The sequence below is a fragment of the Bombina bombina genome, chromosome 8, assembly GCF_027579735.1.
Source record: "Bombina bombina isolate aBomBom1 chromosome 8, aBomBom1.pri, whole genome shotgun sequence".
Taxonomy (NCBI): Eukaryota; Metazoa; Chordata; class Amphibia; order Anura; family Bombinatoridae; genus Bombina; species Bombina bombina.
This window is the reverse complement of record NC_069506.1, coordinates 343569950-343597504: the sequence shown is the minus strand read 5'-3', so window position 1 is coordinate 343597504 and position 27555 is coordinate 343569950. Positions and strand designations below refer to the sequence as shown.

General features: G+C 39.9%; 1 protein-coding gene across 1 annotated transcript in view; it reads left to right on the top strand.

Moving 5' to 3' along the window:
- Nucleotides 1–27555, top strand: part of GRIK4 (glutamate ionotropic receptor kainate type subunit 4) — a 777161-nt gene that overhangs the window by 501466 nt on the left and 248140 nt on the right. The window contains exon 9 of the mRNA XM_053691193.1: nt 1375–1479. Coding sequence (XP_053547168.1) covers nt 1375–1479 — 105 coding nt within the window. The remainder of the gene's footprint in view (nt 1–1374; nt 1480–27555) is intronic.

Genomic DNA, 27555 nt, shown 5'->3' with positions numbered 1-27555 from the left:
GTTGCTTAAAATTTCATGCTTTATCTGAATAACGAAAGAAACAAATTTGGGCTCAGTGTCCCTTTAACAGAAGAAAATGTGCAGTTATTTTGTGTCTACATTCTATTTTAAATACACACGTGCACATACATAGATAAATAGACACAGATATACACACATGCACAGATACACACAGATACACCCACCCACATATAGACATGTACATATATACCACATACACATAAACACATAAACCTACACATATACATATACACACACACACACACACACATGCAAATACACATGCACACATGCACACATGCACATACATACACACACAAATACAAATGCACATACAAATACACACTCATATATACGTACACACCTACACATGCACATATACTCACGCTCATGCATACACACATGCACACTCATATACATATACACACACATACACGTACAAATGCACATGCACATACCCATACACACGCACAAACACACACTCACATGCACATATAGACATGCACATATATACTACATACACATAAACAAACACATGTACACGCACACAAATATACACACGCACGTACATACACACTCACATACACACATAAATACACATTCACATATATACATTCACACCTACATGCACACATATACACAGGCACATATACTCACGCTCATACATACACACACACACACATACACACACATGTACAAATACACACACGCATATACACGCACATTTACACACTCACTTATACACACACACCTACGTGCACACAAAGAAATGCACAGACATGCACATATGCACACGCCCATACATACACACATGCGCACGCACATATATACACACACAAGCACATTTGCACATATACACATATAAACAAACAAACATGTTCATACAAAAACACATGCACAAATGTAGACACAAGAACATATGTATATATATATATATATATATATATATATATACTGTATATATATCAAACCAGTTACATACATACATAAAGGTAGTGTAATTGATCCCATCCTTTACAAAATATGAAGTGAATTTCTAGTTTTTGTATTTTATAACCCTGCATTTCCTCTTATTCTAACACCTAGTTATTTCTGAAATATGCCATGTCACGTTCTGCAGCTTACAATATAGAAACAAATATGCATTTCCCTTTTTCTAATTTGTCCAATTACTTGGAAAACAATAGTATCTACAGTACAAGTGACATGACATTATGGCCCTTGGGATACAAATATCAATTATTCTTGTAATCATTGTTCAGTGTTTTGCCCTCTCTGTAATCTATCAGCAAGTCGTCTGGGTCACCAGCGTCAGTGCAAGGTCTGTATTGTCCCCAGGCAGCGAGTTGTTGTGATTCTCACTCTCATGCACAGGTAGAATTGGAAGGTCTTACTGGCCACGTGGAGTTCAATAGCAAAGGTCAACGATCCAACTACGACCTGAAGATTGTCCAGTACACTCGGGTGGGATTCCAGCAGGTAAGGATGGTGGGCTTTTTTAGGACAGGAATAGTTTATTTTACATATCTTGGATTTGTTGTAACTGATTCTGCTGAAGATTAATGACAGATCAAGTAATGCAGTGGGACATCTATCAGTGTAATGCTGTTCTTAGATAGATTAGGGTTTTCTTATCTATTTCCAACAGCACCAGTTTTCAAGATTAAATGGGTATAACCCTTAGCAATGGCATACGAAAATGCTTGTTTTTGTTAATTTTAAAGGGGCCTTAAAGTATGAAAATACACTGCTTTATTTAATTAGATATTTTATTTAAAAATGAAAACAATTTCTTTACTATGTGTTAAACCCTCCAACATGATTAAGTACATAGTTAAAGTTGTGCTCCAGTGTCACTCATAAGAGGATACAGATAGTGAGCCAATCTGAAGCAGGCATACGTGTGTATGTCCTAATCACTGACCAAATGCTTATATAGAGCAGAATGTGGGTGTTCCAGGGAGGAGACTTTAACTATGTGTTGAAGCCTGTTAAAGGAGTTCATCACATAATAGGGGAATTTGTTTAAACATAAAACGCTCTAATGAAATGGAGCTTCTTATACACTGTTTATCGCATGGGAGTAGGACCCATGTTGCTCTAATGTAGAACTTTTTATCTGGTCCCCAATTTCTTCAAATTGTATAATGACTGTATGGACCATAGATGTTTATGGTTGTCTGAATCACATTGTTGTGTGTGTTTTAGTAACGAATCAGACTGTAATCTAACATTACTCCTCTTCCACTTAGCAACCCAAAGAATGACCCCTTTCTAGGAAGCAGACTTACGGGCCAATTTATCATGGCCCAAATTGGGCCGTATACCCCTGTTTCCACGCAAGCCTTCAGGCTCACCGGAAACAGGAGCTAAGAAGCAGCGGTCTTAAGACCACTGCTCCTTAACTCGTCTGCTGCCTCTGAGGCTGTGGACATCAATCTGCCTGATCTCATACGATCGGTTGATTGACACCCTCTGCTAGCGGCTGATTGGCCACGAATCTGCAGGGAGCGGCATTGCACAAGCAGTTTACCAGAACACTGTTTATGGCATGGGACCCATATTGCCCTAATGTAGAACTTTCTTATTGTTATTGTTAATTTTAACTAATCCTACAACTATGCTTATATTTCACATTAATACTCTATTTAACCACCTTCTATGCAACCTTCTATTGCTCACTATACAGCCTTCTATTTTGTTATTTACACTCTCTTTGTAACCCTTACATATACATCACAATGTCACTCTTTACAGCAAACTCCCCATAATTCCAATACTAACCAGGAATTACAGTGAACAGTACATATTCATCACATAGGATAATGTAAAGACAGAACAGCTGCAAATTCTATACAGTAGAAATGTTATTACATCAGTCTGATTCCATATGAAATTCCAGGTCACCTCAAAAATGAAGGCTTTGGGGCCTATCTATGAAGCTGTCAACCGAAAATAGGCCGGAATTCTGCATCATAATTGTTGCGAGATTGATCCGACCTAGTTATCAAAGCCTCAAGACCCGGCAAATGTTGAACTTTGTGACGTAACATACGATCCCGCAATCTCAATCCGACGCAGATCGATGCTTACGTTATTACAGATGTTCCGAATACACATTCGGCTCTATTTGACACTTTTCCCCATTTATCAAATAGTTAACAGTTACGCTCTCGTCTTTTTCGACACAGCGTACCTGGTTTTTAATCCGCCACCCTTGAGGCCGTGGATGCCATAGAAATCAATGGGAGTCGAAAGCACCGAAAGCTTATGTTTGATGCTGCAAGAGAATGAAGCATATCCCATTGATTTCTATGGTAGAAAACAAGTTATGTTTACACCTAACACCCTAACATTAACCCTGAGTCTAAACACCCCTAATCTGCCGCCCCTGACATCGCTGCAACCTAAATAAAGTTATTAACCCCTATTCCGCCGCTCCCTGACATCGCCCCCACAAAATAAACTTATTTACCCCGGGGAGCTAACCGTCATACAGAGCAAACATGTTTCTTTGAGCTCCAGACATTAGCCTAACTTAAATCAAAATAAATACAAATTTTTGCCCTAAGTTTGCTAAAGGAAGAGGTACATAGCCTGTCTGGACACATTTCATCACCTCACTCAAGTCTTGAGAGGATTTCAGTGTTCCCTACAGAGATTCAAGTGAAGACGGAACAACTCAGCACAACCTTAGCTGGGCAGCTGCCCACTGAGCTCCAGAGGGTCGGGGATCCGCTCCGGAGTGACGGGATTCAACAGGTGGTAACACACAGCCCTGAAATATCACAGAAGCATGGGACCAAGTCAGCCCAGAAATATCACAGAAGCAAGGGACCAAGTTCCGTCATGGCTAGGAACGCTATTCACCCAGCCCAGACTGAGCCCGGTGAAGCTCCCTACCTGAGAGGTATGGTTTTGTGAGAAGAAGGCGAGGTGGTGAGAGTGCCTGGGGGAACCTGAGTGCAGGGACCTCGACCAGCGGTCCTGCGGCCAGACCGAATTTGTTTGGCGTGAACGGCTGCCATCTTGGTACCCTTTAAGAGAGACATGCCACAGCCATAGCCCACAAGGTTGTACCCGATAGCCATCTGTGAAACCCTCTACCTGCCCTGCTCCATTGGTGAGTTCGGGATCAGGCGCTGCTGCCTCACCTCAGAGAATTAACATCTTTAGCAGCATAAGTGAGCACACAGCCTCACACGCTACACGGGATTGGAGAGGGAGCTACGTTTACAGGCCTCTTACCTCCGGAGGGTCGGGGTTCTGCTCTGGAGGCAATTGTAACTCTGAGACGAGCCACAGGGTGTAGACAGAACGGACAGTTGGTAAGCCTCTCTATAAGTTGCTTCAGAGGAGTCATGCTAAGCTTAAAAAGGATATTTCAGAAATAGGGGAAAGGGTGGACTCTCTTGAGAGGAAGCAAGATGATATTACCACTGATCAGACTAATCACTTGGCGTACTCGGAGGCATTGTCTAAACAACTGAGCCAACTCGAATTTAAGCTTGCTAACGTTGAAGATCCGGCTTGTAGGAACAATGTCCAGTTTAGAGGGAAACCAAAGGATATTACACCAGCTGAATTGCAAAACTTCTTAACAGAACTCTTTAGTGATCTATTAGGTCCTGTTGAGGGCATGACTACTACCATGGAAAGAGCCCATAGAGCACTACGCCCGAGATCAGTTTCACAGGAGAAACCGAGAGACATTATTGTCTGCTTTCACAGCTTCCTTTTCAAAGATAAGCTTTTCGCAAACCGCAGGTGTTGGAGAAGTTTAAGGATATCCAGCTGTTACCTGACCTGTCAGAAGACAATACCAGGCAGTCACAATGGCGCTCAGATGGGCAGATATTAAATACAGATGGAGCTACCCAACCAAGCTGATAATCTCCAAAGACAACCAGACACATACGGTGTCCACCCTGGGTCCGAGGACCACTTTGCTTGCACAATGGGGACTCACAACTGACAACCTGCGTGACCCTCTCCCTATCCAGGTGAAGTTGCGGGCTAATGCACCTGAATGATCTGCCAAGGACCAAAGACCCAAAAGGCTGAAAACACAGCAGCTGCAGGATTCTCAACGACCCCACACAATTCCTCCCTGAGTTCATGCTCCCATTAAAGGTTAATCTTGCTTCCCTCCATTGAGTCTTGCTTCCTCTGCTAATTTTGGCAGTTGATTCTGAGTGAAAAGTGGCATTTGAACTATGCATGGCCAAGAAGACGCTCCAACAGTTCTGATAAGTTTGTTCAGTTTTCTACTTTATTGTTTGATGTTATGCATGTTAAGTTAAGGAGCAGGGCTGGCACAGCCTTGATGGATTGATGCCTTGATGGAGGGGTGATAATGATAATGACGATAATAATGTTGATATTTGAATGCACTGTTATTTGTTTTCTTATCACTAAACAAAAGATCTTTCTGGCTGACTGATATCAACGATCATACACCTGACTCAACCCCCTTATGTATGGAGTGGGGCCAGAAAATCTGGCCCTCATAACCCCTACTTTACTCTTAGCTCCCCCCCCACAAAGGGTAGCCCATGCCAGGGTTCCACCCAGGTGGACTATTTCCACCTCAAATTCTCAATACATTACTCAGATTTGAAAACTTGACCGACTCCCCCCCTCCTCTTCCTTTCCCTCCCCTCTCTATTTGTTTCACAACCCAGACGTAGTTTTCCTCCAAGAGACCCATTGGCCTCCCAAGGTTTCCATTCTTGTTCCTATACGGTCATGGAGCATTCCCCTTTAACCAAGAAGGCTAGAGGCACAGCTATACTAATACACAACAAGGTGGCTTTTAAGCAGATCCAGGTGTTTAAAGATCCGCAGACCACATTCACTATCCTGGTTTGTAGACTTGCCCACATACTCCACACGCTGGTGTAAAAATACTTGCCCAATTCCCCTCAGAAAGATACTGCAGCTAGTTGACAAGTATAGATAAGATAGGGTCCTATTAGTGGGGGACTTTAATATGGTTTTGGGACCCCAATATAGATTGCAAAATAGTGACCACAGGTAGGAATAATCCTCAATCTGACCACATTTCTGCACACTTCAGGACCATATTGGCTATTTTGATTCCTGGAGAGCAATGCATGCAAGAGATTATACCCACTATTCGCACCCACACAAGACTTACTCCCGGTTAGATCATATTTTTTGCCAAGCAGAGACCCTTGACTCGATATCACATACTACCATTTCCCTCAGCTCCTGGTCAGACCACGACTTAGTCATAGCCCTTACGCCCTTCTGATGGCCCACTATTTAGATCTAATTGGTATCTTCCAAGACATATTTTGGCAGATATTCCTTTTCGGGAGGACCTGAGACAGGATATAATAGAACTCATTCGGCAAAATGATAATCTACAGACCTCAGATGACATTCTTTGGGGAGCTATTAAAGCGGCAGTTAGAGGATTTATTATCCGTAGACAGGCCCACTTGAGAAAGCTGGCTGGCCTCACTCTGGCTCAGGCGCACACTAAACTTAGAACTTTAGAGTCTATCAATCGCACTTCTATCACCGCAGGCATTTCAGCGCAAATTACCGTGATTAGGGACCATATTTACCAGCTAGAATTGCGTTGAACCCAACACAACCTTACAAAGCTTAAGCAACTATTTTACCACAAAGGTAACAGGGCAGATACTATGCTGGCTAACAAATTGCGACATAAACATAGAGCTTTCCGTATACACCAAATTCAGTATAATCATAAAATGCTTAGAACCTTATCCCAGATAGGAGAAATCTTTGCAGACTATTACTTCAAGCTATACAACATTGAGAATACAGAAAACACGCACCCTCCTCCCACACATAGCATCAGGCAGTTTCTAGCTACTTTGAACCTCCCAACACTCACTACTGAACAACAGGACTCACTCACTGCCCCATTTGCATTGATGGAACTCACACAAACAGTCAAACGCCTGAAACCCTTCAAGGCCCCTGGCCCAGATGGATTCCCTGCCCAATTTTATTAGACTTATATCCTGGAATTACCCCCCCTACTGCTCAGATTTTTTTGTTTTGTGGGAGGTGAGGGAAACCTCAGAGAAGAGTTTTTGAAAGCCACCATCGTCACGCTTCCGAAACTGAATAAGGATCCCTCTCTCTGTTCTAGCTACAGACCGATCTCTTTGATCAATGTAGATGTCAAAATATATCCTAAAATGCTAGCTAACCAAATCTGTAAACTTCTGCCAAGTCTAATCAACCCAGATCAGGTGGGTTTTATTCACAATCATGAGGGACCTGATAATACTAGGCACCTTATTAATATTGTGTGCAAGTCCAGAAGAATGAAAAGGCCTTTTTCGGTCATCTCTTTAGATGCCGAGAAAGCTTTCGGTCGAGTTCGATTGGCCTACCTATGGGAAACTCTTAAAGCTTCTAAATTCCCCCCTGAAATCTGTCTGGATATCCAGGCCCTATACTCCACTCTGATGGCCAGGGTCAAGGGCTTGTGTTTCCACCCCCCTCCTTTCCATAGAAACATAGAAACATAGAAACATAGATATTGACGGCAGATAAGAGCCATAGGCCCAGCAAGTCTGCCCCACCTTACCTAACAGTATAAACTTATCTAGTTCGTAGGATAGCCCTATGCTTGTCCCATGCATTTTTAAAGTCCCCCACAGTGTTTGTTGCTACTACCTCTTGAGGAAGTTTATTCCATAAATCAATCACTCTTTCTGTAAAGAAGTGCTTCCTCAAATTACTCCTGAATCTACTACCCTTTAGCTTGAGCTCATGACCCCTTGTTCTTGAATTTTCCATTTTATGTAAAATACCCACAGCCTCAGTTTTACTAAACCCTTTAATGTACTTGAAAGTTGCTATCATATCACCTCTTTCCCTTCTCTCCTCTAAGCTATACATATTTAGGTCATTGAGCCTATCCTGGTAAGTTTTATTTTTTAGACCATGTACCATTTTGGTAGCCCTCCTTTGCACAGATTCAAGTTTGTTAATATCCTTCTGAAGATATGGCCTCCAGAACTGCACACAATACTCAAGATGAGGCCTAACTAATGATCTATAAAGTGGCATAAGAACCTTACTATTTCTGCTGCAAATACCTCTACCAATACATCCAAGCATTCTGCTAGCCTTACTCGCTGCCTTACTACATTGTTTACTAAGTTTTAAATCATCTGAAATAATAATTCCCAAGTCCTGTTCCTCGTCTGTAACAGTCAGTAAAGTGTCATTGAGTCTGTAATTAACATTTGGATTTTTCTTCCCTAAATGCATTATTTTACACTTTGCTGTGTTAAACTTTAGATCCCAGTCGTTTGTCCAATCCTCCAATTGTTGTATATCACTTCTCATTTTGTCTACCCCCCCTGGAACATCCACTCTGTTGCAAATTTTTGTATCATCTGCAAAGAGACATACTTTCCCCTGTAGCCCTTTGCTGATATCGCAGATAAATATGTTAAACAAAACAGGCCCCAGAACTGACCCCTGAGGAACACCACTAGTAACAGCCCCCTCTGCTGAATGAACTCCATTTACTAAGACACTTTGTTTTCTGTCCTTAAGCCAGCATTCCACCCAGTTCACAATTTTTGAATCTAGACCAAGGAGATATAGTTTGTGAATAAGTTTATTGTGTGGGACGGTGTCAAATGCTTTGCTGAAATCTAGATATGCTACATTAACTGCTCCTCCCTTGTCTAATACTTTTGTTACATAATCAAAGAAGTCAATTAGATTAGTCTGACATGATCTCCCTGAAGTAAAACCATGCTGATTTTGGTCCTCTAAATTGTTTGTCTTTATGTAAGTCATAATTCTTTCCTTTAAGAGGCTTTCCATTAATTTCCCTACTACTGAAGTTAAACTAACTGGCCTGTAGTTGCCAGATTCTTCTCTACTGCCCTTTTTATGAAGAGGTATTACATTTGCTATTCTCCAATCATCTGGGACAGCTCCTGTTAATAGTGACTGATTAAACAGATCAGTTAATGGGACAGTTAGCACTGAACGAAGTTCTTTTAAAACCCTTGGATGAATATTATCAGGACCCACTGCCTTTGTAACATTTATTTTTGATAATGCTAACAAAACCTCATCCTCTGTAAAAAGATTACTGTTAAGCTTGTTTCTATTTTGCATAGCATCCCTTAATGTAGACATTGTATCTTCACAATCTTTAGTGAAAACAGAACAGAAGTAATCATTGAGACAGTCTGCAATCTGCTTATCTCCTTCTATTATTCTACCATCAACTGATTTCAATTTTACTATTCCTACCTTATTTTTTCTTCTTTCACTGATATATCTAAAGAATGTTTTGTCCCCATGTTTTACTGACTGTGCTATCTTCTCTTCTGCATCAGCTTTAACCTTCCTAATTAACTGCTTAGTCTTTTTTTGTTGGAGTCTCCATATTTTCATATCATCATCTGCTTGTGTGTGTCTGTAATTTTTATAAGCTATCTTTTTTGTCTTTACAGCATGTGCTACTTCTTTGGAAAACCAAATTGGTTTCCGCTTTCTTTTACTTTTACAGACATGTCTAATACAGTGTGCGGTTGCATCTAAAATGGCACCTTTCACAAATTCCCACTGTTCGTGAACCCCTGTTCGTGAACCCACATCTCGAATGGCACCAGACAGGGGTTTCCATTATCCCCACTGTTGTTTGCCCTAGCGGTAGAACCTCTGGATGAACAAATCCGTTTGGACAGGGAATTGCAGGGGATTATGTTATCAGGTACTAAACATAAAATTGCCCTATTCGTGGATGACATCACCATATTCACTGCAGATCCTGATGGTACCATCCCTGTACTCTTGGATATCCTAAAAGCATTTGGGGACCTCTCTTTCTATAAACTCAATGTTTTTAAAACTGAGATATATTGGTGGGGATACCCACAAGATTACATCCTCATATCCAATAGTATAGCACAAATGGTCAAGTATAATTTCCTCCCACTCCTGACAGAATTGCGCACCCTAAAACATACATGGGATCACAAGTCCATTTCCTGGATGGGGCGAATAGCTTCTCTTAAAATGTCCTTCCTCCTGAAACTCACCTATCTCTTTCGATGCCTTCCAATTAGACTCCCCATGCCTCTTTTTCCTGCAATTTCAGAGTGAGGTGTCAAAGTTTATCTGGCAAGGCAGGACTTCCAGAATTGCCCATTAAAACCCTTCAGTTTCCCATTCACTTGGGTGGATTGGCTTCCCCTTCTACTGTGAAATATTATGAGGGAGCTATGCTCACGCATATTTCCCAGTGGGGAGTACTCCAATCATGCGATAGGTGGAGGAAACTTGAGTAGGCCTTATTGCCCTCCAACATTCTTCTTAAAGGCTTGATTTGGACCCCTCCGCATAGCCACAGGTCTCTGGGTATCCACAATCCCGTCATTTTAGAATGTCTTTCTGTTTGGGATAAGATTCGACATTGTATTTGATTGCACCTCACCCTTCCCCAATTACCTTGGTTGCAGGTCCCTTTACGGGTCTGGCAGAAACCCATCCTAATACTTGTGCCCGATTGGGAATCAGGCAGGTATCAGACTTCTGGTTTGTGGCACAACAAGATGGCTTTATTGAGTTATCCCACTTGGAATCCCATGCAAATATCCCTCCTATCCTCTATTTTGAAGTCCTTAGAGTCAAAAGTTTTCTGATAAGCTGCGGCTTCTTTCCCTCTTCCTCCCGCCCTCTCACTCCAAGGGAGTCCATCTGTCATGGGGGCAGCAGGTTAGTCAAGCCACTGACGACGCACTGCAATTTGTTGGAGGGAACCTTACCGCCCGAGCCAGCTCCACACTTACTTAGGTGGGACACTCTCCTACATACTCATATTTCAGCTAACACCTAGCAAAGGCCAATTTTACTGACCAAGAAAACATTACACTGCATAACAATGTTTGAAACATACTATAAAGTTATATCTCATTGGTATCTCGTCCCCACGCGGCTGTCTAAAATGTTCCCGGGAACTTCCACCCTATACTGGAGAGGTTGTGGCCTTGCTGGTGACATGTTACATATTTGGTGGGAATGCCCTAAAATTAAAGCCCTTTTAGATAGAGCGCCTTAGCTGACATTGGAATCAGGATACCTAATAATCTGGTCACTGCCCTCCTCCATTTGGACTTACACACCTTATCTAAAAATCATAGTTTATTGAGTGTATATCTCCTGTCCTCCATCAAAACAAACATAGCTAGGGCATGGAAGTAAGAACCATCCCCTAAATGGGGGGAGATTGTGGGTACAATGGCCTTTCTCTACACTATGGAAAAGGACATATATCAGGACCTGAATAAATCTGACTTATTTGAAATGGCGTGGGCTGATTGGAAAGATAAGTATGAGACCCTTTGGTGCCCATCTGCCACGATCCAAGATGTCGCTCCCACTACCTGATATGTTGCTTGACCATTCCTGCCTTACAGACTGTCTCTTTGGAGGAGACAGTCGAGATCTGTTTCCTACCCCCCCCCATTCCTCTTTATGCTCCCTCTTCCCTGCATCACTTTTAAAAGAACTATGGTATTGTATTGAGCTTTCACTTGTTCTTTCACGCTTAAATGGTTTGATCACCAATTTCTAATATCTGAATATGTGGAGAACTTAAATATCAATGTACTGTTGATAACTGTTATTGGACCACTGAGTCTGATCCTTTACTATGTGTCTATCTGTGTAGGGGTCCTGTGAGTCCCCAATTGTTATTTCTAACTCTCAAAAGAAATAAAAACATATTTAAATTTAAAAAAAAAAAAAAAACTTATTAAACCCTAAACCTCTGGCCCCCCACATCACCACCACTAACTAAACCTATTAACCCCTAAACCGTCAGCCCCCCACATTGCAAAAAACTAAATTAAGGTATTAACCCATAAACCTAACAACCCCCTAACTTTAAATTAAAGTTACAATATCCCTATCTTAATATAAATTAAAACTTACCTGTATAATTAAAATAAACTATTTTTAAACTATTAATTAACCTACCCTTACTAATATACTACAATTAAATTAAACTACCAATTAAATAAACTAAATTACATATTAAAAAAACCTAACCCTACTAAAATTATTTAAATATACCATTAAACCTTATTAAAAGTACTAAATCACAAAAAAACACTAAGTTACAAAAACAAACAAACACTAAATTACAAAAAATAACAAACCAAATTATCAAAAATATTTTTTACACCTAATCTAATAGCCCTATCAAAATAAAAAAGCCCTGCCAAAATAAAAAACCCTAGCCTACAATAAACTACCAATGGCCCTTAAAAGGGCCTTTTGTGGGGCATTGCCCCAAAGTTATCAGCTCTTTTACCTGTAAAAAAAAAATACAAACACCCCCCCAACAGTAAAACTCACCACCCAACCAACCCCCCCAAATAAAAACCCCAACTCTAAAAAAAACCTAAGCTACCCATTGCCTTGAAAAGGGCATTTGTATGGGCATTGCTCTTAAAAGGGCATTTAGATCTTTTACTGCCCAGACCCTAATCTAAAAATAAAACCCACCCAAAAAACCTTAAAAAAAACCTAACACTATCCCCCGACGACCCACTTACAGTTCTTGAAGTCCTGCTTGAAGGATCCATCCAGCCGGCAAAGTCATCATCCAGGCGGCAAGAAGTCTTCATCCAGGCGGCCTCTTCTATCTTCATCCATCCGGTGCAGAGCGGGTCCATCCTGAAGACATCCGGCGTGGAGCATCCTCTTCATATGGTCGCCGCCGTAAACTGGAACTTAAATGCAAGTGACGCAATCCAAGATGGCGTCCCTTGCATTCCTATTGGCTGAAAGATTTCAATCAGCCAATAGGAGGCAAGCTTCTGAAATCCTATTGGCTGTTGAAATCCACCAATAGGATTTCAGTAGCTCTCATTCTATTGGCTGATTTGAACAGCCAATAGGATTTCAGAAACTTGCCTCCTATAGGCTGATTGAAATCTTTCAGCAAATTGGAATGCAAGGGACGCCATCTTGGATTGCGTCACTTGCATTCAAGTTCCAGTTTACAGAGGCGACTGTATGAAGAGGATGCTGTGCACCGAATGTCTTCAGGATGGACCCGCTCTGCGCCGGATGGATGAAGATAGAAGATGCCATCTGGATAAAGACTTTGCCAGCTGGATGAAGTTAGAAGAGGCCGCCTGGATTAAGACTTCGCCAGCTGGATGAAGTTAGAAGAGGCCGCCTGGATGAAGACTTCTTGCCGCCTGGATGATGACTTCTCTGGCTGGTTGGATCCTTCAAGTGGGACTTCAAGAACTGCAAGTGGATCGTCGGGCGTTAGTGTTAGGTTTTTTAAGTTTTGTTTGGGTGAGTTTTATTTTTAAAATAGGGTCTGGGCAGTAAAAGAGCTAAATGCCATTTTAAGGGCAATGCCCATACAAATGCCCTTTTCAGGGCAATGGGTAGCTTAGGTTTTTTTTAGAGTTAGGGTTTTTATTTGGGGGGGTTGGGTGGGTGGTGGGTTTTACTGTTGGGGGGATATTTGTATTTTTTTACAGGTAAAAGAGCTGATATCTTTGGGGCAATGCCCCACAAAAGGCCCTTTTAAGGGCCATTGGTATTTTATTGTAGGCTAGGGGTTTTTTTTATTTTGGGGGGGGGCTTTTTATTTTGATAGGGCTATTAGATCAGGTGTACATTTTTTTATTTTTGATAATTTGGTTTGTTATTTTTTGTAACTTAGTGTTTTTTTTCTTTGTGATTTAGTACTTTTAATAAGGTTTAATTGTATATTTAAATAATTTTAGTATGGTTAGGTTTTTTTAATATGTAATTTAGTTTATTTAATTGGTAGTTTTATTTACTTGTAGTATAATAGTTAGGGTAGGTTAATTAATAGTTTTAATTAGTTTATTTTAATTCTACAGGTACGTTTTAATTTATTTGAAGATAGGGATGTTTTAATTTTGATTTAAATTTTGGGGGTTGTTAGGTTTAGGGGTTAATAGCTTAATGTAGTTTTTTGCGATGTGGGGGGCTGACGGTTTAGGGGTTTATAGGTTTAGTTAGTGGTGGTGATGTGGGAGGCCAGTGGTTTAGGGGTTAATATGTTCATTTAGGTTGCGGTGATGTCGGGGAGTGGTGGGATAGGGGTTAATAACTGTATTTAGGTTGTGGTGATGTCAGGGAGCGGCGGGATAGGGGTTAATAACTTTATCTAGGTTGCGGGTATGTCGGGGAGCAGTGGGATAGGGGTTAATAACTTTATTTAGGTTGCGGCGATGTCAGGGAGCGGTGGTATAGGGGTTAATAACTTTTTTTAGGTTGCAGCGATGTCGGGGAGCGGCGGGATAGGGGTTAATAACTTTATTTTGGTTGGGGCGACGTCGGGAAGCGGCAGGATAGGGGTTAATAACTTTATTCAGGTTGCGGCGAAGTCAGGCAGTGGCAGTATAGGGGTTAAACATTTTAGTATAGTGGCGGCGTTTAGTGACATGTTATAAATAAAGTTGGGAAAAACACGAATAGCAGCGTCATTGATGACTGTTAGTTAACAACAGTCCAATGCTCATCGCCCCGTACTTGGTGTGCGTGTTTTTGACAGCTTTACTTATAAATATGGAGATCGTATTCAGATCCGCGGCTGCAATGTTTGGCGATGTTAGGCGAGCATATTGACACCCACGAATGCAATATAGTTGGCGCTTTGATACATATCCCCCTTTAAATTGAAAAGGATAAATAGTATAATCAGACATACAGTTTGGTCTTATATTGGACTTATGAAATACAGTTAGTCTGTCTCTGCTCATAAAAATACAATGCATGTGTATTAGTGTAATTAGACTCACTGCCCAGACATCCTCATGTAATACCGGAGCATCATACTGAGCTAGTGCGTCAGGGTCTTTATTTTCCGCTCTTCCTGGATTTTTCTAACACTGGGATTTCTGTGCCCCATGGGGGAATCTTCGTTAATAAAGTTGTCTGAGTCTGCGAGCTTGAAAGTAGAAGATTTGCGTCTCTAGAGTCAGTGGAGGGGGGAGTTGAGAAATATTTCTTGCAGCAGAAAAGCAATGGGACACAAGCTATTAGCAGCTTGCTTAGTTCTGTAATAAGCCAAGCAGGTGCTTAGCCAGCCTTGCATTTATGTATCATTTATACAATTCACTCACTGAATGCGTGATACGCTGTACCTGCTCTCAATTACACGGAGGAAAACATAAAGAGGGATTTATAAGGAGGGTGATACAGAGCACTAATTATAAGGTGCAATAGGAGGAGTTATACATTTGGCAGTATACGGCAATAGGAGGAATTATAGGAAATTGTATGTGGAGGAATAGAACAAATTATAGAGAGCGGTTATATGCAGCAATAGAAGGAGTTATTGACATGTAGTTCTTTTTGGAGCAATAGAAGGCGTTAAATGGACAGTAAACACATTATTTATATAATATTTTGTGCAATCTTTCAATAAACTAACATACTGAGGGAATTTAAAAGTTTTTGGAATGTTTGATCCCCTTGTTTGCTGCAAACATTTTTCAATGACCAAACTTCCCCCATCACTGTATTTGGAGGTGCGAATATAGACTTGTTGGAGTAGATAAACCTAGCCACGGACATTGTTATTTTATAATCTTTGCTGAAGCCAATCAGGGACAGAAATGGCACAGAGTTAGGGTTGGGAAGTTTGCCATTATGTGCAATATGCTTTTATCATTTATTTTACCCTCTTTTCTTGTAATTACGGGAAAAGAGGGTAAAATAAATGATATGGGTAGATTTTTTAACTATACATAATTGAACATTTTATATTACAATCTCAATGTTTTTCTGTCCTTCTAAAGGGAGGTTATATGAAGCATTAAGAGTAATTGAGAGGTCTTATATTGAGCAATAGGATACGTTTAGGGAGTGATTACATTGAGCAATAGGACGAGTTAAAGCGAAGAGATCTACTGGTCAGCGAGACACGGAATTATTAGAATTATATCAAAGATGAAATATTGGAATGGATTATATGCAGCGACAGGGGAGGGGGGCTCAGGGAGTTATATAGAGAAGTTATATGACACAATAGGTGAACTCAATTAGAAATAAACATGACCCTCAAGAGCCCTGGTATATTAGAACTTCTTTCCTTGACTCTCCTTATTCCTCTGTTCTGTGAGTAAAAAGATCTCACCTCTCATGATGGGGATTCAAAAACATAATCTCTAAAACATCAGACTAAAGCCAAACTACCCACCTCCCCTACCTATATGGAGATACCTCTTTAAAGGTACAGACTACAATAGAATTGTTATTGTTTTAAAAGATAGATAATCCATTAATTACCCATTCCCTTGTTTTGCTTAACCAACACAGTTATATTAAAATACTTTTTACCTCTGTGATTACCTTGTATCTAAGCCTCTGCAGACTGCTCCTTATCTCAGTTATCTTAATATACATTTTACCTCTGTAATTACCTTGTATCTAAGCCTCTGCAGACTGCTCCTTATCTCAGTTATATTAATATACTTTTTACCTCTGTGATTACCTTGTATCTAAGCCTCTGCAGACTGCTCCTTATCTCAGTTATATTAATATACATTTTACCTCTGTAATTACCTTGTATCTAAGCCTCTACAGACTGCTCCTTATCTCAGTTATATTAATATACATTTTACCTCTGTGATTACCTTGTATCTAAGCCTCTGCAGACTGCTCCTTATCTCAGTTATATTAATATACGTTTTACCTTTGTGATTACCCTGTATCTAACCCTCTGCAGACTGCTCCTTATCTCAGTTATATTAATATACATTTTACCTCTGTGATTACCTTGTATCTAAGCCTCTGCAAACTGCTCCTTATCTCAGTTATATTAATATACTTTTTACCTCTGTGATTACCTTGTATCTAAGCCTCTGCAGACTGCTCCTTGTCTCAGTTATATTAATATACATTGTACTTATGTGATTACCTTGTATCTAAGCCTCTGCAGACTGCTCCTTTTCTCAGTTATATTAATATACTTTTTACTTCTGTGATTACCTTGTATCTAAGCCTCTGCAGACTGCTCCTTATCTCAGTTATATTAATATACGTTTTACCTTTGTGATTACCCTGTATCTAACCCTCTGCAGACTGCTCCTTATCTTAGTTATATTAATATACTTTTTACTTCTGTGATTACCTTGTATCTAAGCCTCTGCAAACTGCTCCTTATCTCAGTTATATTAATATACTTTTTACCTCTGTGATTACCTTGTATCTAAGCCTCTGCAGACTGCTCCTTATCTCAGTTATATTAATAACCTTTTTACCTCTGTGATTACCTTGTATCTAAGCCTCTGCAGACTGCTCCTTATCTCAGTTATATTAATATAGTTTTTACCTCTGTGATTACCTTGTATCTAAGCCTCTGCAAACTGCTCCTTATCACAGTTATATTAATATACTTTTTACCTATGTGATTACCCTGTATCTAACCCTCTACAGACTGCTCCTTATCTCAGTTATATTAATATACTTTTTACCTATGTGATTACCCTGTATCTAAGCCTTTGCAGACTGCTCCTTATATCAGTTATATTAATATACTTGTTACCTCTGTGATTACCTTGTATCTAAGCCTCTGCAGACTGCTCCTTATCTCAGTTATATTAATATACTTTTTACCTCTGTGATTACCTTGTATCTAAGCCTCTGCAGACTGCTCCTTATCTCAGTTATATTAATATACTTTTTACTTCTGTGATTACCTTGTATCTAAGCCTCTGCAAACTGCTCCTTATCTCAGTTATATTAATAAACTTTTTACTTCTGTGATTACCTTGTATCTAAGCCTCTGCAGACTGCTCCTTATCTCAGTTATATTAATATACCTTTTACCTCTGTGATTACCTTGTATATAAGCCTCTGCAGACTGCTTCTTATCTCAGTTATATTAATATAGTTTTTACCTCTGTGATTACCTTGTATCTAAGCCTCTGCAAACTGCTCCTTATCACAGTTATATTAATATACTTTTTACCTATGTGATTACCCTGTATCTAACCCTCTACAGACTGCTCCTTATCTCAGTTATATTAATATACTTTTTACCTATGTGATTACCCTGTATCTAAGCCTTTGCAAACTGCCCCTTATCTCAGTTATATTAATATACTTGTTACCTCTGTGATTACCTTGTATCTAAGCCTCTGCAGACTGCTCCTTATCTCAGTTATATTAATATACTTTTTACCTCTGTGATTACCTTGTATCTAAGCCTCTGCAGACTGCTCCTTATCTCAGTAATATTAATACACTTTTTACCTCTGTGATTACCTTGTATCTAAGCCTCTGCAGACTGCTCCTTATCTCAGTTATATTAATACACTTTTTACCTCTGTGATTACCTTGTATCTAAGCATCTTCTGACAGCCCCCTGATCACATGACATTTTATTTATTATCTACTGACTTGCATTTTAGCTGTGTTGTGCAGAACTCACGGCCGTGAGCATATTGTTATCTATAATTTGGCCCACATGAACTAGCAGTCTCCTTTTGTGAAAAGCAAATAAAAAAGCATGTGATTAAGAGGCTGTCTGTAGTGGCTTAGAAACAGGCAGAAATTTAGAGATTTAAATGTTATAAAGTATATTAATATAACAATGTTTTTTAGTGCAAAGCTGGGGAATGGGTAGTAAACGCATTATCAATCTTTTTAAACAATAACAATTTTAGTGTAGACTGTCCCTTTAAGGCCTAGATTATAAGTGGCACGCTGTCACACACAAGCGATATCAGGTTTTTATGTTTTTTTGCCATCAACAGAAATTAAATGCATATTACTCGTTTGCTTGAGCACAATCACAATTTACACTCAGTGGGTTTACACTCATTGGGTTAGCGCTACTTGAGAGCTTGCATAAAGGGTAGGGGGGGGGAGTTGCATTAAGAAAACAGAAATATACTTAATAAACATCCATGATTCAGATAGGGCATGTGATTTTAAACAACTTTCCAATTTACTTTTATCACCAATTTTGCTTTGTTCACTTGGTATTCTTAGTTGAATGCTAAACCTAGGAGGTTCATGTGCTAATTTCTTAGACCTTGAAGGCCGCCTCTAATCTGAAAGCATTTTGACAGTTTTTCACCACTAGAGGGTGTTAGTTCATGTGTTTCATATAGATAAGATTGAGCTCATGCACGTGAAGTTACCCTGGAATGAGCACTGATTGGTTAAAATGCAAGTCTGTCAAAAACTGAAATAAGGGGCAGAAGCTTAGATACAAGGTAATCACAGAGGTAAAAGGTGTATTTATATAACAGTGTTGGTTATGAAAAACAGGGGAATAGGTGATAAAGGGATTATCTATAATTTTAAACAACAAAAATTCTGATGTTGACTGTCCCTTTAAATTCATAAAGCCTGTCGCGGTATATGTCCACATATATACCTACACACACACATACACATACAAACAGCCATATATACCTACACACACACACACACATACAAACAGCCATATATACCTACACACACACACACACATACAAACAGCCATATATACCTACACACACACACACACATACAAACAGCCATATATACCTACACACACACACACACATACAAACAGCCATATATACCTACACACACACATACACATACAAACAGCCATATATACCTACACACACACATACACATACAAACAGACATATATACCTACACACACACATACACATACAAACAGCCATATATACCTACACACACACACATACAAACAGACATACATACCTACACACACACATACACATACAAACAGACTTATATACCTACACACACACATACACATACAAACAGACATATATACCTACACACACATACACATACAAACAGACATATATACCTACACACACACATACACATACAAACAGACATATATACCTACACACACACATACACATACAAACAGCCATATATACCTACACACACACACACATACAAACAGACATACATACCTACACACACACATACACATACAAACAGACTTATATACCTACACACACACATACACATACAAACAGACATATATACCTACACACACATACACATACAAACAGACATATATACCTACACACACACATACACATACAAACAGACATATATACCTACACACACACACATACAGACATACATACCTACACACACACATACACATACAAACAGACATATATACCTACACACACACATACACATACAAACAGACATATATACCTACACACACACATACACATACAAACAGCCATATATACCTACACACATAAACATACAAACAGACATATATACCTACACACACACATACACATACAAACAGACATATATACCTACACACACACACATACAAACAGACATACATACCTACACACACACATACACATACAAACAGACATATATACCTACACACACACATACAGTGGCGTCACTAGGGTTGGTGTCACCCGGTGCGGTAAGTCATGGTGTCACCCCCCCCCCCAGAAAGCAGACACACACAAAAACACAGGCAAACACACATACAAACACTCAGACACACTTAAACACATACTCAGATGCACACACAAACACTCAGAAACACACTCAGACAGACATACAAAAACACACACACAAAAACACTGAGACACACAAAAACTCAGACACACACATACAAAATATGTAAACTGCACTGCATTAATTAGGAAGCTCATGCCCTGAGCTGCTCCCTGGCTCAGCAGAACATCAAATGAAAGATAAACAGAGCACTCTAAAATAAATCACTGAAGAAAAGGTTTAGGCGCGCAAACTATGAAAATTCTGCTCTCTGACTCTGTTCCAAGTCTGTCAGTGCACAGCCCTGGGCCGCGTGTCACTGAGCAGTGAGCACAGATAGGCAGGCAGGTTTAGGCTAGCAGCGCAACTTTGCAAGCCCCACGGCACACCCACAACATTCATAGTGAAATTGGGCAGGGGAGGAGCAAAGTACAAACAAGCAAAAGCAGCCGGGAAAACTATTTGTTGAAATTGCAGCACTGGCTCAAGGGGCAAAAAAATTGTGTGTCTACAACTTCCCCAGTCCCACTAATGTTCACAAATGTCAGCCTCAAATAAAATAATCTATGCATCTCAACATTGTATTTCTTTGAATTTCAATAAAATTTAAAAAAAAAAAAAATTTTTTTTTTTTTTGGTGTCACCCCCTGGAGGGTGTCACCCGGGTGCGGCCCGCCCCCCCCGCCCCCCCCCCCTAGTGACGCCACTGCACACATACACATACAAACAGACATATATACCTACACACACATACACATACAAACATACCTACACACACATACACATACAAACAGACATATATACCTACACACACACATACACATACAAACAGCCATATATACCTACACACACACATACACATACAAACAGACATATATACCTACACACACACACATACAAACAGACATACATACCTACACACACACATACACATACAAACAGACATATATACCTACACACACACATACACATACAAACAGACATATATACCTACACACACATACACATACAAACAGCCATATATACCTACACATACAAACAGACATATATACCTACACACAAACATACAAACAGACATATATACCTACACACACACATACACATACAAACAGACATATATACCTACACACACACATACACATACAAACAGACATATATACCTACACACACACATACACATACAAACAGACATATATACCTACACACACACATACACATACAAACAGACATATATACCTACACACACACACATACAAACAGACATACATACCTACACACACACATACACATACAAACAGCCATATATACCTACACACACACATACACATACAAACAGACATATATACCTACACACACATACACATACAAACAGACATATATACCTACACATACAAACAGACATATATACCTACACACAAACATACAAACAGACATATATACCTACACACACACATACACATACAAACAGCCATATATACCTACACACATAAACATACAAACAGACATATATACCTACACACACACATACACATACAAACAGACATATATACCTACACACACACATACACATACAAACAGCCATATATACCTACACACACACATACACATACAAACAGACATATATACCTACACACACACACATACAAACAGACATACATACCTACACACACACATACACATACAAACAGCCATATATACCTACACACACACATACACATACAAACAGACATATATACCTACACACACATACACATACAAACAGACATATATACCTACACATACAAACAGACATATATACCTACACACAAACATACAAACAGACATATATACCTACACACACACATACACATACAAACAGACATATATACCTACACACACACATACACATACAAACAGACATATATACCTACACACACACATACACATACAAACAGCCATATATACCTACACACATAAACATACAAACAGACATATATACCTACACACACACATACACATACAAACAGACATATATACCTACTCACACACATACACATACAAACAGACATATATACCTACACACACACACATACAAACAGACATATATACCTACACACACATACACATACAAACAGACATATATACCTACTCACACACATACACATACAAACAGACATATATACCTACACACACACACATACAAACAGACATACATACCTACACACACACATACACATACAAACAGACATATATACCTACACACACACATACACATACAAACAGACATATATACCTACACACACATACACATACAAACAGACATATATACCTACACATACAAACAGACATATATACCTACACACAAACATACAAACAGACATATATACCTACACACACACATACAAACAGACATATATACCTACACACACACATACACATACACACAGCCATATATACCTACACACACACATACACATACAAACAGCCATATATACCTACACACATAAACATACAAACAGACATATATACCTACACACACATATACACATACAAACAGACATATATACCTACACACACACACACATACAAACAGACATACATACCTACACACACACATACACATACAAACAGACATATATACCTACACACACATACACATACAAACAGACATATATACCTACACATACAAACAGACATATATACCTACACACAAACATACAAACAGACATATATACCTACACACACACATACAAACAGACATATATACCTACACACACACATACACATACAAACAGCCATATATACCTACACACACACATACACATACAAACAGACATATATACCCACACACACACATACACATACAAACAGACATATATACCTACACACACACATACACATACAAACAGCCATATATACCTACACACATAAACATACAAACAGACATATATACCTACACACACACATACACATACAAACAGACATATATACCTACACACACACATACACATACAAACAGACATATATACCTACACACACACATAATCATACAAACAGACATATATACCTACACACACACATACACATACAAACAGACATATATACCTACACACACACATACACATACAAACAGACATATATACCTACACACACACATACACATACAAACAGCCATATATACCTACACACATAAACATACAAACAGACATATATACCTACACACACACATACACATACAAACAGACATATATACCTACACACACACATACACATACAAACAGACATATATACCTACACACACACATAATCATACAAACAGACATACACATCCACACACATCCACACACATTCACAAATATATATAGAAGAAATAGTCTTGTTCTTCACTCAGCATAAAATTATAAACATACATACACTGAATTGGATGTCTTTTTAAGATAGCTGTTTTGCTAGGATAAAAAAAAAATACAGAAAAAATAGACACTATTAAAACTCAATCAATAAATCATCAAATGGAGAGAGAATTCAGGGAGCCATGGAATACCAACCTTTATTATTGACGTCAATATATAGAAGAAATAGTCTTGTTCTTAACTCAGTATAAAAGGATTATATATATATATATAGAAAGTCCAGCACTCACTTACAAGCTCTCAGCTAAGATTAAAAGCAAAAATGGAAGGGTTAGTTACCGCATTTGGCCAAATGGGACAAGCCCAGGTACCACATCAAGGTCCTTTCCAAAACCTGGGAGCCTAAAACAGCGACACAATGCAAGCTCTCAATCCAACAAACAGGGAACAAGGGAAGGGTGCACAGGCTTATGTAAACACCCTAGACCAGTGTTTTTCAACCAGTGTGCCGTGAGAGATCCTCAGGTGTGCCGTAAGAGATCCTCAGGTGTGCCGTAAGAGATCCTCAGGTGTGCCGTAAGAGATCCTCAGGTGTGCCGTAAGAGATCCTCAGGTGTGCCGCGGCAGATTGACAACAGTGCGGGGTTGTCCCTCTTTCAAATTTTGAAATATTGGGAGGTATGTGACAGGCTCATCAGGCATCATTTACAACCATGATATTGACATTCATTCACAGGCAATCATTATGATTGTTTGTAAAAGAATGTCAATATGTCATGTATAGTTTGTAGGAGGCATGGCATGACAGCACAGTACAGTGTGTGTGTATATACAGTATGTGTATATATATATATATCCTGTATTAGGCTACAATGTGTCATTTTGTAAAATTTTGGGATGGTGGTGTGCCGCAGGATTTTTTAATGTAAAAAAGTGTGCCACGGCAAAAAAAAGGTTGCAAATCACTGCCCTAGACATATACAAAACATGGAAGGGGATTGCACTCTCAGACTGGACTGGATACACATCCATGACCCTGCAACATGTTCAGCCCTGGGTGCTCAATAGCACTCACAGGCAGTTAACCCCAGACAGATCTGGGTGCAAGAACCACAAGGAAAATTACAAAACAAATTTGTTTTGTAATTTTCCCTATGGTTCTTGCACCCAAACCTGTAATGTGTACCCAGTCCAGTCTGAGAATGCAGTCCCCTTCCATGTTCTGTATATATATATTTTACATACATACATATGTACACATACATAGGGGCATATTTATCAAGCTAAAGACCGCTGTTACATAACTTGTCCGTCTGCTCTAAAGCAGCGGACAGAAATCAACCCGATCAAATACGATCGGGTTGATTGACACCCCCTGCTAGCGGCCGATTGGCCACAAATCTGCAGGGGGCGGCATTGCACCAGCAGTTCACAAGAACTGCTGGTGCAATGATATATGCGGACAGAGTATGCTGTCGGCATTTATCGATGTGCAGTGGACATGATACGCTACTTCCTATCATCTCCGCTCGCACATTGATAAATATGCCCCATACACTGACTAGGATGTCTTTTTAAGGTAGCTGTTTTGCTAGGATGAAAGAAAAATAATTTACAGAAATAATAGACACTATAAAATCTCAATCAATAAATCTTCAAAGGGAGAGCGAATTCAAGGAGCCATGGAATACCAACCTTTATTCCTGACAATAGGAAATAATCAGAATTGAGATAGCAAAGTACCTCAGTGGGCAGCGGCATTACAAATTTCTCATTACTGCTGCAGAAGCTGATCCTAATAGAAGCCGGCTGCTGTCTGGCAGGTTTTAGCTGTCAAATTATGACTCTGTCCTGACATTGCGTCATCTCTCCCGCTGAAGGGCAATGAGAAGGGATTTTGGGATCCTTTAAAAAGCCTTAATTATTAAATGTTAAATTTAGAAATACAGAGCTTTAGGGAAAGCAGGGATGCAAAAAACATTTTACACATTACCATCCTGTAAAGAGTCACAGCAGCATCTCACACATTACCATCCTGTAGAGAGTCACAGCAGCATCTCACACATTACCATCCTGTAAAGAGTAACAGCAGCATTTCACACATTACCATCCTGTAGAGAGTCACAGCAGCATCTCACACATTACCATCCTGTAGAGAGTCACAGCAGCATCTTACACATTACCATCCTGTAGAGAGTCACAGCAGCATCTCACACATTACCATTCTGTAGAGAGTCACAGCAGCATCTCACACATTACCATCCTGTAGAGAGTCACAGCAGCATCTCACACATTACCATCCTGTAAAGAGTAACAGCAGCATTTCACACATTACCATCCTGTAGAGAGTCACAGCAGCATCTCACACATTACCATCCTGTAGAGAGTCACAGCAGCATCTCACACATTACCATCCTGTAGAGAGTCACAGCAGCATCTCACACATTACCATCCTGTAGAGAGTCACAGCAGCATCTCACACATTACCATCCTGTAGAGAGTCACAGCAGTATCTCACACATTACCATCCTGTAGAGAGTCACAGCAGCATCTCACACATTACCATCCTGTAGAGAGTCACAGCAGTATCTCACACATTACCATCCTGTAGAGAGTCACAGCAGCATCTCACACATTACCATCCTGTAGAGAGTCACAGCAGCATCTCACACATTACCATCCTGTAGAGAGTCACAGCAGCATCTCACACATTACCGTCCTGTAGAGAGTCACAGCAGCACCTCACACATTACCATCCTGTAGAGAGTCACAGCAGCATCTCACACATTACCATCCTGTAGAGAGTCACAGCAGCATCTCACACATTACCATCCTGTAGAGAGTCACAGCAGCATCTCACACATTACCATCCTGTAGAGAGTCACAGCAGTATCTCACACATTACCATCCTGTAGAGAGTCACAGCAGCATCTCACACATTACCATCCTGTAGAGAGTCACAGCAGTATCTCACACATTACCATCCTGTAGAGAGTCACAGCAGCATCTCACACATTACCATCCTGTAGAGAGTCACAGCAGCATCTCACACATTACCATCCTGTAGAGAGTCACAGCAGTATCTCACACATTACCATCCTGTAGAGAGTCACAGCAGCATCTCACACATTACCATCCTGTAGAGAGTCACAGCAGTATCTCACACATTACCATCCTGTAGAGAGTCACAGCAGCATCTCACACATTACCATCCTGTAGAGAGTCACAGCAGCATCTCACGCATTACCATCCTGTAGAGTCACAGCAGCACCTCACACATTACCATCCTGTAGAGAGTCACAGCAGCATCTCACACATTACCATCCTGTAGAGAGTCACAGCAGCATCTCACACATTACCATCCTGTAGAGAGTCACAGCAGCATCTCACAAATTACCATCCTGTAGAGAGTCACAGCAGCATCTCACACATTACCGTCCTGTAGAGAGTCACAGCAGCATCTCACACATTACCATCCTGTAGAGAGTCAAAAAAGCATCTCACACATTACCATCCTGTAGAGAGTCACAGCAGCATCTCACACATTACCATCCTGTAGAGAGTCACAGCAGCATCTCACACATTACCATCCTGTAGAGAGTCACAGCAGCATCTCACACATTACCATCCTGTAGAGAGTCACAGCAGCATCTCACACATTACC